This window comes from Bactrocera oleae, chromosome 2 (assembly GCF_042242935.1).
Source record: "Bactrocera oleae isolate idBacOlea1 chromosome 2, idBacOlea1, whole genome shotgun sequence".
NCBI lineage: Eukaryota > Metazoa > Arthropoda > Insecta > Diptera > Tephritidae > Bactrocera > Bactrocera oleae.
This window is the reverse complement of record NC_091536.1, coordinates 96,963,171-96,978,612: the sequence shown is the minus strand read 5'-3', so window position 1 is coordinate 96,978,612 and position 15,442 is coordinate 96,963,171. Positions and strand designations below refer to the sequence as shown.

Below are 15,442 nucleotides of genomic sequence, written 5' to 3'. Positions count from 1 at the left end.
ATTTAAGCATTTACTTATTTGTCACTGTTTGCAATTAACTAATTCTTTGAACATTAAAGTTCTTACTCTAAAAATGTAAACACGAATACTGACAGTGGCGCACAAACATGTCAATATGTATAACTTTTTTAACCATCCGTTGTGTGAAAGTTTTGTATGGCTTCGTTGTTTGAAATGGCCTGGCCAGGCCACCTACGAGAAAGCATGTTGATGGCAAAGAATAGTGTGATGATGATGTATTTGAACATTATTGGAAGTCGTATTGATTAAAAATTGGTGCATTTCCAGAACATACTTGTATTGCCAATTTTATACTCGTAACAATGTTTTTTTTCGTCTAGTAATCGATGTACACCATTGGCATACATTGAGGCATTGTGTTCATGTGCAGCTACTTCATCACATCCAGCTTCATCAATATCTTCGTGTTCAGACAATTCTTCTTCAACCTCAAGCTTGTTATCAACATCAGGTACCTCTCCGTCATCAACAGGGACATAATCCACATTGTCATTGTCGTAAGTGACGCACGCATCGTCTTTGACATCCTATGGTAGCCTGCGTAAGCCATTTACACTAGCACATGAAGTTTTTGTGTAAAACCAGTTATTTTCCTAATCTGTTATCTCTATAGTTAATATACGTGTATGGTATTATATTGTCGCCGAATTTCAAAATGTTAATGGAGAAAAAGATATACACCTTTGAAAATCGAAATGGCCTGCGTAGGCCACATCACACAGCGGACGGTTAAAGAGTTTTTATAGTAAAATTTTGTTTATTTAAAAACTATAAAACAACAACGGATGCTGACAGTTAAGCTCACCACTCTGCTGTTCGTGTGCGGTGTTTGTTTTCTGATACACTAAAAATGTTTACTCACTCCAATATTCGTTTCAACGTCGACGTCCGTATCATGCAACACTGCAGTAATGGCGCCAAAATTGTTAATTCATCGTGAAAGGGTTTACCAAAACCACGTCCATGATCCAAATGCAATGTGAATGTGTCATTGCCAAATATTCTAGAACGAAAAAATGAATATAATTGAGACATTTACTTAGCTTAAGAAAGAACTATATTTAGCAGTTATTACAAAAGACTCACTTTTTTAACTTAGACCATAATAAAGCTCTTACAGTTATTGGTAATTACATATATTTTATATCATTGCGATGTGTTTAGTTTTCATGGCTGTAACTCGAGTAAAAATGAAGATATTTTGATGGTACATATTCTTTGGCAACAAAGTAAGAACGAGCTCGTAGATGGGCATAATCGGAGTACTGCCACGCCCACAAAATGCCATATATCAAAAACAAATGAATTGCCATAACTAAGCTCCACAATAAGATACAAGACTGTTTGATACACAGGATCACATTAGGGAGGGGAATCTGCAGTTTGAATATTTTTTTAAATGGGCGTATTCCCACCCCTTAATAGGTTTAATGTGCATATCTCCTAAACCGCTCACTGGAAACAAATGTTTTTAGCACCGACAGTGTGAAAATGGGTGAAATCGGGTGACAACCTCTGACGGATATCGCGTGCAGTTCGAAAATATATATAAATATACCCTTAAAGTAATAAAATAATTCAAATAGTTAAGATAATAAAGTGACGCAATTATGGTTTGCATACTTTGTAAAAATATTCGGTCATTTTTAATTCGAGTACGATCTGTAAGTCAAAAATCAAGAATACTATACCGTTTTGCTAATATATATGATCATATAAAAACAAACAAGAAAAAACGATAACTTCGGTTGCACTGAGGCTGTAATACCCTCATCAATAACTCATGCCTTATTTCGTCAAGATACCTCGTCAAATGAAGGAGTTCTTCACACAAGCGCTTGATTCCGACCATTCAGTTTATATGGCAGCTATATACTACAGTGATCCGATCCAAAAAGGTTCTTCGAAGATTTCATCATTGTCTTAGATAATGATCCCTTCCAAATTTCGTGAAGATATCTCGTCAAATAAAAAAGATTTCGATGCAAACATTTGATTATACGATAGTGATCCGATATCGGCCGTTCCGACAAATGAGGAGCTTCTTGGTGCGAAAAGGACAGGTGCAAAATTTCAGATCGATAGCTTAAAAACTAAGAGACTAGTTCGTATATATACAGGCAGATGGACATACGGACGGACGGACGGACGGACGGACAGACGGACATGCCTAAATCAACTCAGCTCAAATGTATATATATATATTTATGTATATATTTTATAGGGCCTCCGACGTTTCCTTTTGGGTGTTACAGAACTGGCACGCTTGATATACCCTGTTTAGGGTATAAAAAGGATCAAAGTAGTGACATGTATACTAAACGGAATGGTTTGTTGGAATAACTGTTCTATATATGGTAATACAATAAATATAACTTAAAAAAGGTGGCAATGAATAGCTTCCGAAGTCTTTTTTATTCAAAAATGCTAACTAATTTTGCTCACAACTTTACTTCGCTCACTGTTGCAACTTCAAAGTTTATTTAAGTTAATAATTTCCGCTAATATCGGACTTTTATTTTAGCAAATTACCGAATTATTTCATTTGCTCCACAAAAGTCTGAACTTTATTGCAGCATTTCTGAAAATTACACTAATATAACCACTACCGGTTTCTCCATTACAAATACAATAAAGCAGCGGCCGCTATTATTAGCGGCTCTTGCAGTGCATTAAGCCAAAGCGCCACACGTGGCGTATGAGTAACTTTGGCATATAATAACACATTTGCATGCCACAATTGCTGAATAGTTGAATGCGTTGCGACGCCTTAAGCGTTTTAGGTAATTTTCTAGCACAGCAAACAATTCGATAAGCCCACACACAAAGGACGGCACTTGAGCAATGGGGAAGTGCCGTTATACTGAATCGAGACAACAGCAGCAACAAAGGTTCAAAGGCAGGCCGATTATTTGTGTGTGGGTGATTGAAAACAGTAACGGATTTTCCACTCAAATGGGCTGATAAAGGAAAACTGCATTGCCTCGCGGAGGTGCCACAGCAAGTCAGTAAGCGAAAATGAAGCGGCGAACTGACACAGGACAACCCCTTCCCATACACCATGTCCTTTGCTCTTGCTATGGCTCTATGAACATATGTACGCACACACACATATGCTTTATCTGCTGCACGCTTCATTGCCGCAGCAATCTGCATATGAGGGTCTCAGCGCCCGTTCAACTCATTCAATGCATATGCATGCCTAAGTGTATTGGTGCGCTGGTGTGTTGGTGTGTTGGAGCGGTGGATTATGAATAATTTTCGCATGTGTCGTTCAAAGTAATGCAAATGTTTCCCTAACCAATACGGCTTTAGTAATTGTATTGTGCATACAATGTTGTAATTGCGACTAATTTTCCAGAACTGCTTATGTGCTTGCAAAATCTTATCAGCAGCGATTAAAGTGCACGCACACAACTAGCAGACTATTCCTTACAGCCATAATTTTAATGTCTTAATTTTTGATGACCAGAGTCTTCACTGTGCCAGCTCGTCTTTAATGATTATTACAATATGTATCAATATACAAGTTTAAAGAAATTAATATAGTTGGTTTTTTAATTCACAAAAATTCGATTTTTTTTAGGCTGTCACATTAGGTTCGTGCTCAGTAATTAAAATTTCGTAGACATCATAAAAATCTTACCTCCGAAGAATTCAGTGACTGTATGGCGAGCCTATAGCCGATGAGCATAATGGTTAATTATATTTTTATTGTAGCGAAATCTCCTCTCATTAAACTTGTAGTCGCTGATAAATATTGTGACTTACATTCGCAAACAGTCATCATAATATGTTTGCATTCATAATGCGCAAAGTGCATCATGGAATTCGGAATTTCAGCTCAAACAACTCAGGCGGAGTAAGCTACTAGTCATTTAAGTGCCAGTAATCCAAACGCATTCAACTTACAACTTAAGTAGCATCAGCAATACAGGCATCGCGTTCATTTATGCGCATAATAATGTTAAGCGTGTGCCGGCGGATTCAATAGAAGCTATGAATGTTGCCTATTGGAATTAAATAAGCCAATGAGAGCTGTTAACATGAACTGAAATGCACTTGTTACTGCCTGATAACCGCAATGTCTGGGTGTGAGTGCGAATGAATGCACCGAGTGTTAGTGTTAGTGCGCCGCTGTCAACGCAAGGCTAATTGAATTACAACAACTAAATGCGTGGCATGATTAAAAATTATTCTGCCAAATTTAAAATAACTTTTGACAAGTTTCTGATTTTAATTTATTTCTTTTATTATCGCAAATTTCTTTGGATAAATTTCCTAACTCTGGCAGCACTCTCACTATCTAAATCTTTTATGCCTGTCAAGGAATTAGTTGAGCAAAGTGGCAGATTGCAGCTGAGCAGCATTGTTGGGCACAACTTCGCTTATCTGGCTCGTAAATTTCCGCTCTTAAGCAGCCACAAACATTTATTTACTGTAACTAAAACTATTCGAAAAGTTTGCAACTCTCCCACACACACACACACCCAGATACATACACACACACTAAGTCGAATGCGTGCTAGAGCCAGCTTAATGAAACTTAGAAGCAACAACAGTTATTTGCATGAATAAAAACCCATAAAAGATCACGTCACAAATTCGGAGACTCAGCTGCTCGGTAAATTGCAATTAAAATGCGTCAAATTGTCGAAAAGAAAAATCAGAAAATGCGATTTTTAACAAATTTAATTGAACGGCGAAAAGACGAGCTCTGCTGGTGCCGCGCAGTCGTGACAACGTGGAAAGGACGTAGACCAAAGCACAATGAAAAGTAACGGCACTTTCCAACAGTTTCTTGCCAAGAAATATACAAATAAACTTACGACTCCACACTTACTGCCACCCACACACACACACACAAGATTTTAGCGAATATTTGTAAAAAAAAAGTAGCGCTAAACTATCCTTTCGTTTCAATTTGTTCGCTGAGTGAAAAGTGAGCTGTGGCAAAGCAAAGCGGGAAAGTTGCGGAAGAGCTGCACAGCTCATTAAAAGTTAATTAAAATTATTGTGACATCTGAGTAACAGCATTGAGCCAACCGCAAATATTGCAGCGCTCGCGGTTAGGTATAAAGGAGCTGGTGCAACAAAGCGCATATCGAAATAGCTGAACTGTATGTATGTACGCGCAGAAAGTCTGAATATAATAGCCACAAGAACTAGAAGGCCAAAACGAAACTGAGTGTCTACTGAAGGTACAGCACTGTACAATAACGAAATTCCAAAGTAATAAAGCTATAAAAATTCTTTCCAAAAGTATGTCGTAACTTTTGTAAAACAACATTAACATGATAACCGCTTTAAGGCCAACAACGCTTTTCACTCTACATTTGGAAATGCACTTCAACTTACTATTAGAAAAAAAAAGATGTAAGACCAATACCACGCCTTAACGAGTTAATTTTGCCACAGTTCAAATAATCAAATAATAAAATTTCTTACGGGGTCTTTTTAAATAAAAGCCGCAAACAGTAGAAAGAAGCAAATAAAACTTTTGTAAATTTTATTAGTTGAAGTGTCACTCATGTGTTAAAAAGTGGCAAAAAGAAAATATTTTGCAAAAACTAAAGGAAGCAATGCCGAAATGGATGGAGTGCAGTCAATATTGAAATAAAATTACCTAATGTTTTTTATGTATGCTAAAGCAAATCTTAATATCAATTAATATTTTTCAAATCATTAGTAAATCTCACTGGGTGTGGTGCACACATTAAAAAATGAGTTTGAGACAAATCGAAATTAAATATTTAGGCATCCGTATGACTATTTTGATTCCAATAGCCGAATATTTTTTAAATAGTTTTTTTTAAAAAGTGGAGCCGCTCGACTCAGTCAAGTCAAACAGCTTAAAGATAAGCACATTTTTTTTCAAAACTACATTTTTTTTTCAAATTTCAAAAACAAATCGTATACTTTTTATTTTTTGCTTAAGTTTTTCTATATATTTCTCCGTACAATGACCTTACCGTTTTGCAATAGACTGAAAGATGTAAGTTTGGCGGGCCAAAAATTGCCCAATTGTAAGTTCATGCATAGGAAATATTTTACAGATTCATAATATTTAAACAAATTTACAATCACTACAGTAGTTTAAGAACATGTTTTGGTAACTTCGGAAATAGTTAACTCTCTAAGAACTAAATTGTTTTTTTTTTGAAATTCTTTGCGTTTTGTTTATTTTTTATTATTTATGAAAAATATATCAAAAAATGTTTAAATATTTCGTGCAGTAGTTCTTTTTTTGTTCAAATTCCCAAAACTACCGCTTAGCCTTAGGTGTGCCCTTAAACTCTTTTCATATACGTTTTTTGAAAATATTTGTTTTACTATATACTAATAATATTTTAGATTACAAATTTTTTAGCAACGCTTAGTCTTTGTAAAATAAACTCGATTTCTCTTATTGAATTCATTTTTTAAATAGTTGACAGCCTCATAAAATGTTTTCAACTCTAAGATTTGCCAAACACTCCAAGGTATTCGATTTTTAAAATCATACGCTTATTACTATGAATGAGTTAAAATGGCGGAAATATAATATTTGCATCGATTCAGGGTTCATATGGCGGCACTCTGTATCGAATTTCGATTGTCGTTCGCTTCGTTTCACACAATTTCGTTGCAAACAATCGATTGTATTACCTGAAGTATTTTTACTTAAAAAAATGTATATATAAATATTATTTTTCGAAGTATTATTACTTATAGCCGGCGTTTATATTTCAAAATAATATAATAATCAGATTTTTAGAAAATCGATATGTAATTGTAGGTAGAATCGCCGATAACAAGTGTTTATTTTCTCATTCCGAAGTTATTTTTCATGCTAGAAGTCCATTCGGAGGCAATGATTAGAATTTCTTAAAAAAATGTATATATTTTAGAGTTTTATCGAATATTTAGCTTAACGTGATTGTAATCACATCATCCATACGATAAAAACAATAATTATTGATGCATAAATCTATAGGGCTTTCAGCAGTTATTATATACTCACTTGAAGGTTTCATAATGGTGTCTGTCCATATTTCCGGTAAGGAAATCAAATATAGCCATATCCATTAGATCCAGTAAGCGTCGACCTTCGTCATAAGGAGGTATTTCGCGAACCTTCAGGATAAAAAATATATAAAAAATTTAAATGAAATTTTCAAAATACACAAGTTTTCTAATAGAATTTATATAATTTTGATTTTTTAGCGCTTTATAGAAGCTTATAAGAAAGTAGGAAATGTAAGAGACAATTTTTGCTACTTGTGAGTAAATTCTTTGAGTTTTGCACTTCAGCATTCACAAAGAGTTCGTTGAAGTAATATGCATCAAACACAAAAAGAAAAAACGAAAAAGAAAGTCACACAAGCATTTTCAGTTGAAAACTGTTGCGCAAGCATCAATTTAACAATATATATTTTTTTAATATTATTTTCACTTTAATAGCCAGTCCCTTGGCAAAAACTTGTAATTACGTCGACGTTAAGTTTTGACCCGTTTGGCTGCTTTTCTTGCAAATACTTAAAATTTAAAAATAATTACCAAATGATACTTTACAAGAGACTTTAGAAAGTCTCTTTTACTTACAATGGAGCAGTAATTGGAATCTGTCTCCCACTGAGCCTTCCTGCGCTTATGGTACGAACGACGCCAAGGATGCCGCCAAACCTGCAAAGAGGTGTAAAAGAGAAGGAGAAAGAGACAAAACGTAAAGATGAAGTTTCAATTTCTCAACCAGTTAAATAATAATTAGTTATTTAAATGAGCAAAGGTAAAAAGAAAATGTAAAAGATTTCGGTTATGTAAAATTGTATGTAAATACACACATATACATATATATATATATTATATCCACTAGCGCACAAGCACTTTGAGCAGCGCCAAGCCGAAATGCTGATCTGCAATCTGAAATGAGGCGTTGAAGCCATAAGCAGCACTGGTGCGGCTGCGCGCCGGCCCAAAGACAACAGCTTTCTTATGTCAAAGCTTAGTGTTGAAATGCAACAAACACAAATTGAATCGCTATAGCAGCAACGGTTGCGGTCATCACTGGCGCTAAAGGATTTGCACAAATTAAGCAAAAAGAAAAGCGAATGAGGCATGAGAAGGAGTCGTGGCTGAAGGTGCTCGCTTTCTTTCTGGTTTAATGATGTGTATATATGTTTGTGCAGAAGGGTAGAGCCAAGGCGTATGAGCTGTGCATTGGGGAATATTTAAGTTCAAAGGAAAGTTTCGCACAATAAATTAGGCGGCATCAGTTGAAAATATTAAATTACTTAATAACCGGAAAGAAAAGAAACCCTTCGGAGAAGAATTATTAAAATGCAGACGAAAATGAAAATAAATTATAGTCAAGATGAAATGCCGTGGTATGAATATCAAAGCCAAGTCGAAAGAAAACACGAAAAGAAATTCTTGAATTGCTTTCAACGTCAGCGCCGACAGGTAAGAGCAGTCAGCCAGTGATGCACTAAATCTCCGAAAAGTTGTGCCACAAGCGCATTCGAAATCGCAGGCTATTTGAGTACATCACTTTTAAATAAGTATACATGTACGTATGTTTGTGAATGTAAATGTCATGGAAGTCAGCGGAAGAGGATCTCTTCCTGGTAGTCAGCAAAGTTGGTCAAAACGCTGCGCAAAACTTGTTTGGCTGCTGCGGGCCGAGTTTTGCGAAATAACTTTGCTGACTGGCGCATTGTAAATCACTCTTGCAATTTAAATGCTGGCTGCGCTGCGGTGGGGAGGCGGTAGCGCATCGCGCCTTGCCATCTGCAACTAGAAAATAAACAGTTAGACACCGTGCGATTCTTGCAATTGCGAATGAGTAGTTGTGGTAGTAGTAGTCCAGCGGTGCTCAAAACTCCAGTTCAATCGAAATAATTTCAAATGTAAACAGAGAATACAGAACTTTTATCAAATACAACATGCCACCTTGTTGGTCCAATGCACCGGGGATTGCTTATGGAAAGCGCAAATTGAAGAGTATGTAAAATAGTAACTAAAGATCCCGCGCCTGTTGCTTTTGTGAACATGAATTTATAAAAATGTTATGGAAAATTTTTTTCTATTTTTGTTTAAAATCTAAATGCAAAGCTTCGACTTTGAAGGAACCTACGGGAATGTTCAGAAGTACAGAAGTTACGTGAACAAATAGTGCCATACTTTATCGCCACTGTAGAAATATCTCTGAAATCATATTTTATGTTATATGCATTTGAATGTGATCATAACCTTCAACGGACTTCAACCGTCTCCCCAGTTTCGTAACCAAATTAACGTTGGTTACCAAAGAGCAGCTTATTGGGGAGAGAAGAACGTGTGCAAAATTTCGGATCGATGTCTAAAAAACTGAAGGACTAGTTCGCGTATATACAGACAGACAGAGAGACGGACATGGCTAAATCGACTTAGCTCGTCACGCTGATAATTTATGTATGTATAATATTTTATATGGTTTTCGACATTTCTTTCTGGATATAATAAAACATCGTGACAAACTTAATATACCCTGTTCAGGGTCTAAAAATAATAAAATAATTCCCTATCCCAAAATATTTAGCATCACTTTATACTCACGTAATTATTCAAGTGTTGGCTTACCCTCAAAGGGACTTGATTTAAGATTAACTTTACGTAAATGTTTTAATTCAATTACATGGCACTTAAACTGAAAGCGAACAAAAGAAAACAAAAGCCAGACAAACAAACACCGCGATGAAAGAAAACTTTGTAAAAAACGTAAATTGAAAAAAAGTTTAAAAATCTAGGTAATACTTGAGAGGCAGCTCGAATGCATTTCGACCGTTTGCCTTTGACCATTCGCTTGAGCTTTTACGCCCTTAAGAACCTTAAGTTGAAAGCTTTTGCTTTTAAGAAAGCCGAGGAAAAAATAACGACAATACAAACAGAATGAAGGGAGGAGAATGCGAATAATGCAAATAACATAGAGGATTTAAGGAATGTGGAGAGTATAGGCAGGCGCAAGAGCAGAGTGAGTCAGCTATTGCGTATGAAAACTGAAAAAGGCGAGCAAACAATATCCCCGACTTTTTGCGTAAGTTTTTCAGTTTAGTTATTATACCAGTTTGATTGCAGTTCCTTCTTGCTTCATTCTCTTTTTTCTTGTTTTTTAGTAACTAGATAATTTTTGTTGTTTTATTTACTTCACAGGCTAAAATAATTTTACTCTAAAGCTATTTTGTAGTTGCCTTTAAATTTGTTGTTGTTAACATATTTCTGAAACAGTACCGAGAGGGTTTTGTGTGCGCACAACCGGGGCCAGGTTGGATTAATTTTAACTTTTTAGTTGTGATTCCCGTTGTATTTATCGCATTGCAAAGCGCGAAATGAGCATGTCATATAAAGAAGAGGTGTACCTATATACATACAAACGCACGTAACAAGGAAGGCCTTGGTGGAGGAAATGCCTGCACTCGTAAAGCAAGCGGCTGCGGCGACAGCCCCTCAACGGGAAGCGCCGGAAGGAGGAGCATTGTAAAGCTAGCGCTGACGGAAGTGGTCCTTTGTGGATTATTATTATTGTTATGAACATTACTTAGTTTAGTTTACAAAAACACCAGCGTTTTGTTTGGCAACGCGCTGGGACTGCGACCTTTCTCTTTTCACATTTTTTTTACTTGTTTTTATTTTGTGCTTTTTAAATACTAAGCTATGAATATATACAATATATATAAATATATATATTCACAGAAGTGCATAAGTATTCAAATTCCTTTATTATTTTGTTTTCGCCAACTCTTAGCTTTGCTTTACATTAAATATGCGCAGTTGGTCTTCGCTTTCAATGTGCTTTTCGGCGCAAGTTGATATTTATTTCTCTCCTTTATTGTTATTTTTTTTCTTTAATTGTGGGAATCCGATTAGTTGTACTCGTATTTATAGAGGTATAAGTACGTAAGCAAAGAAGTTACTAACGTTTGAACCACACGAGCTAAACTTTTGAAATAATTATCTTTAAAAATGGAGTAGAGTCGCTTGAGGAACTGTAAACTATAATCATGTTTGTGGTAAACTTACATAATACCTAGATCGTGTGAACAGAATCTAAAAGTATAATTAAATTTTCTTGTTATTTTTAAAACATTTTCTATCATAATATTAGAGAGATATTTTTTTATTCCTCGAGTATAACTCTTTATTTGATATTTGAAGTTAATAGGTCTAGTAAAAAGCGAGAGAGAAGAAGATGTATGGGCGTCAAAACGAGTTAGCATGGACTGAATTTCCATATGCGAATCGCTGCTGAATCACAACAAATCGACTGTACCTATTCATGGCTAGTGATTTTGCTGGTGAAAGATTCGCTTGAAGAGAAACTAGTGAAAATCGTCTGCCCCAGTTTTTTGCTGAGGGACGGTTTCTATGAAAGTGGAATTATGAAATTACCATATTTTTATTAAAATAACAACAATTCATATAAATCGGTCTATTCTAATATGCTAAAAAAAACCTCAAATTGTATGTAAAAAATATCTCTTTTTACTAGACTTTATATATTTTGTTATATATCAAACTGAGAAATGAAGCTTATCCTACCAGACAAACTTCAAAATAAATTTCCATATGCTATATTGGTATATTGTAATCTAATTCTCTAAAATGAAAGGGGTTTTTTCTAAATTTATAACATAATTTCTGAAGTGAGATGTGTAAAAAATTAATTAATTTAAAATTTATGTTGAAGGTGATATTTTGAATATATTTAACGTAGTTTCTTAACGAAAAAAAACCTCAATTTGAATTAATAACACCCTTAGAATGTCCAAATTTTACTAGTACGGAGCACGTGCAGACTCTCCTATATATGCAGAATCACAAACCATAGACTTTTTTTAAAGTTCAATTTATTCAAGTTGAAAAATATTCGAAACTATAGTGATAATAATTGCACTCACACATACACTCTTCAAAAGCTACATACATAGCGCTGACTAATTGTTTCTTACCGAGACCGCTTTTAATTACACATTACTCATTCTACCAGAGACTTGCGTCTAATTCGAGTTTTTATATTAAACATAATGCTTACATCATACACAACTGTACAAACATACAAAAACGAAATTACACTCACCTTTCGTCCTGTCTGCTCGAAACTGGGCAAGAAAGCGGCGAATGAACCCTCCAACATATCCGGGTTACCGCAAACGGCATGCCCGGTGTCACAGTAGTAGGAGCACTTGCCGTGGAAGCACAAGTTCGACGAGGGCGAGACGAAGAAGGTCCGTAATAAATTGTCGTCGGCGACTTGATAAATTTCCGTTGTAATGTTTAGCAGGCGACCGGTGACGGGCATAGCGCGACGAAAACCCAAAATTCTGCAAAACAAAAAAAAAACACATAACTGTACATTTGAAATAATAGAAACACACAAGAAAATGGCAAGAAACACATTAAGCGGCGGTGTAATGGCAATAAAATGCAATGTACGATGAATAAGCGCTTGTTGTAATCGTTGTAATCGCAAATGGATGGTTGTTTGTTGGAGGAATTAAAAAAAGATGTAACAGAAGAGGCTACATGTGTTTCTGTTGAGAACACGAACTAAAAAATGGCATACCATAATGCTTGAGCTGAATTAATGTGCAACAAATAAAATGAATTAAATGTGTGCAAGTGTCTAGAGGCTTGTAAAATTTAGAATATACCTCTGTCTACATGCGAGCACTTGTAAAAAATGTCGAACCAAAAACATCACACTTAAAAATTGCTAAAATAACAAAGAGGGGGTGCACCAAAGGCGGTACGTGAACGTACCGTATACTACAGTTGCATATCAGATGAATTGAGGTCTAAAGGAGTTATTTGTTGTTCTTGTAGCTTTCTCTGCTATGCGGCGTTTTTAGTTGTAGCAACAAGAGAAAAAACAAAAGTCCAGAAGAAAACCGGGCAAAAAGTTGGGTGAAGATGCACATACATGTCCCCACAGTTTAATACTCCATTGGAGCATATATACTTGTAGGAATTAAAACGTTATTCATGTTCTGTTTGGGATTTTGAGCCATGGCAAGGGGACTGTTTGCTGTCTCAAAGGAAAACACAAAGAAATGTGCGTAGACTACACGCGTCACGATTTCATGTTAATGGATAAGGATTTTAAAATTCAGATTCTCCTTTGAGTATTAAAGTTCATTAGTTTTCCAGAAATACGAATTCTTACGCGCCGAATCGAATTCAAAAATAAAGAGTACATTGTATGGATGAGAAACGTTTTCCTTTTAAGCCGCATCTTTTTAATTATAGCCAGATAATGAGTAATAATATGTATGAATGGATGAGAGGAGGTCCAAGATAAGTAGATGAATGTAAAATTAATACCGGCTGGGTGAATGTGCGTGCGAAATGAACGGGCGAAAATTATACTCATTAATGATTATTTCAATTCAATGCTGTGAATACATATAAAGTGCTATTGGTATGAGTTTTTATGCTTGGATAACGGTGTGCGGTAGAATTCGTGTCAGTTTCATCAGTTCTTTCACTCACCGATCCAAATGAAAAGCAGCGATTTCCGCATTGTGGCGCTCATAGTCCGTAAAATAGAAGTGGTTCGGCAAAGTTTGCTGTTCACGTGGAAATCTGTAAAGAATTATAAGATTTTGATAAGTATGATTTGAATGTACCATATATTAGAATGAGCCAAAATTAAGAAAAAAAGCTATAATATAATTTATGCGTTAAAATGAACATAAAGGGTGATCCATTTTGAGGTTCTTTATTTTTTAAAGAAAAAAACAAACGTAGAAAATTAAAATCTAATATTTTTTTAAGATTATCTGCTTAAAATATTGGCCGCGACTATGTCTCAGATGTTCTATCCGTTGCGTCCAATTTTCGATTACTCGTTCGAGCATTTCGACTGGTAACGGGATTAACCACTTAGACTTTAGACTTTACATATCTTCACAGGAAAGGTCTAACGGTGTATTGTCACACGAACTTGTTGGCCAATCGACCGGCTCAAAAAAAAAATTATCTTTAAAATCTAAAATTATCTGCTCTCCGAAGTGTTCTCCTAATAAATCTATTAATTGATGCAATGTGTGGGAAGTGGCGCCGTCGTGTTGGAACCAAATGTCGCCGAGATCAGAGGCTTCAATTTCAGGCATCAAATATTCAGTTAGCATGGCGCGATAACGGTCGCCATTGTCGGTTAAGTTCTCATCGGCATCATTTTAGAGGAAATATGGGCCGATGGTTCCACCGGCTCACAAACCACACCAAACCGTAGTTTTTTCTGGATTAAATGGCAGATCTTGAATTTCTTCAGGTTGCTCGTCGCCCCAAATGCGGTAATTGCGCTGAACAATATTTGGCTCGAAATGTACTTTGTACGCTTTTAATTTAAGATCCCGACGTAAAATGCGAGAAGTCGTTCCATACGTCAGTCCGCCGAACCGACTCTCCACGGTCTTCGTGTTCACTCTCAGCTACGGTTGCTAAATTTTCTTCACTGCATGCTGGACATGGTGTATTCAGTCGAATATTATCCAATAATGAATGCTGGGTCTCATGATGGGTAATAGTGTTGCGAATAGTCCGCTCAGTAGGCCGATAATGTTGATCATAAGTTGAGCGAAGCGCGCGTAACATATTCTTTACAGAACGTAAATTTTCGTAATCAAATTGAATGTTTTGTAAACGTTACTCAAGCGTCAGTCTTTCTTTTCTTTAAATGCCTAACAATAATAAACAAAAATAACATGCCAGCTTGACACGACTCATGCGTGATCTGTCAAAAAAAGCTAAAGAAAAAAGTACCTCTACTTGTATGCTCCATTATATATAGAGAGAACAATATCCCTGCACGACAGAATTTTGGAAAATTTATGCTCTACAAGAATCCGCAAAGTGAAAACTTGTTACTTAAACGATTCATACGTTAAGAAATTTTTAATGAAAGTCGAACTTTTTACGTGCTCTTTGAGTAGCAAACTTTGCATGCTAACCGACACCTAAAATCTTGAATTGCAGTGATATTTAGTTCTCTGTATATGTGTTGCTATTAACCCATGCACAAGATATTTACTTTCTTTTTGTTCACCCTTATGTAGGTATATGTAATAAATTAGTTTTTCATATAAAAATATTTTTTTTTTAATTATAACTATTTCAAACTAGACTCCTAAGATACATTTTATAACCAAGATCTCAATATAAGGTATAAAACTATTGATGAAGCTCTACGAAATAGAATTCTGAGCTAAACAAGAGAACTAGAAATTCAAAGGTATTTCGTTGATTAAATTTAGTTAGTTTGTTGATTCTAGTACTAGTTTATGAACACGATTTCAGTGACCACGAAATTCAGTTTATATTTCCAGCCACTTAATAATATTTTCAACAAAAACCGACAAAATGCACTGATATACGCCTAGCCTCAAGATCAATCACACAGCCA

General features: G+C 35.5%; 1 protein-coding gene across 6 annotated transcripts in view; it reads right to left on the bottom strand.

The window, feature by feature from the left end:
• LOC106614839 (uncharacterized) overlaps positions 1-15,442 on the bottom strand; it is a 126,085-nt gene that overhangs the window by 2,569 nt on the left and 108,074 nt on the right. For all 6 annotated transcript variants that reach the window (XM_070106094.1, XM_070106095.1, XM_070106099.1 and 3 more), the window contains 5 exons: positions 13,528-13,620; positions 12,116-12,359; positions 7,606-7,686; positions 7,025-7,137; positions 884-1,024 (listed from right to left, as the gene is read on the bottom strand). In XM_070106094.1, the coding sequence (XP_069962195.1) occupies positions 884-1,024; positions 7,025-7,137; positions 7,606-7,686; positions 12,116-12,359; positions 13,528-13,620 (672 nt within the window). The remainder of the gene's footprint in view (positions 1-883; positions 1,025-7,024; positions 7,138-7,605; positions 7,687-12,115; positions 12,360-13,527; positions 13,621-15,442) is intronic.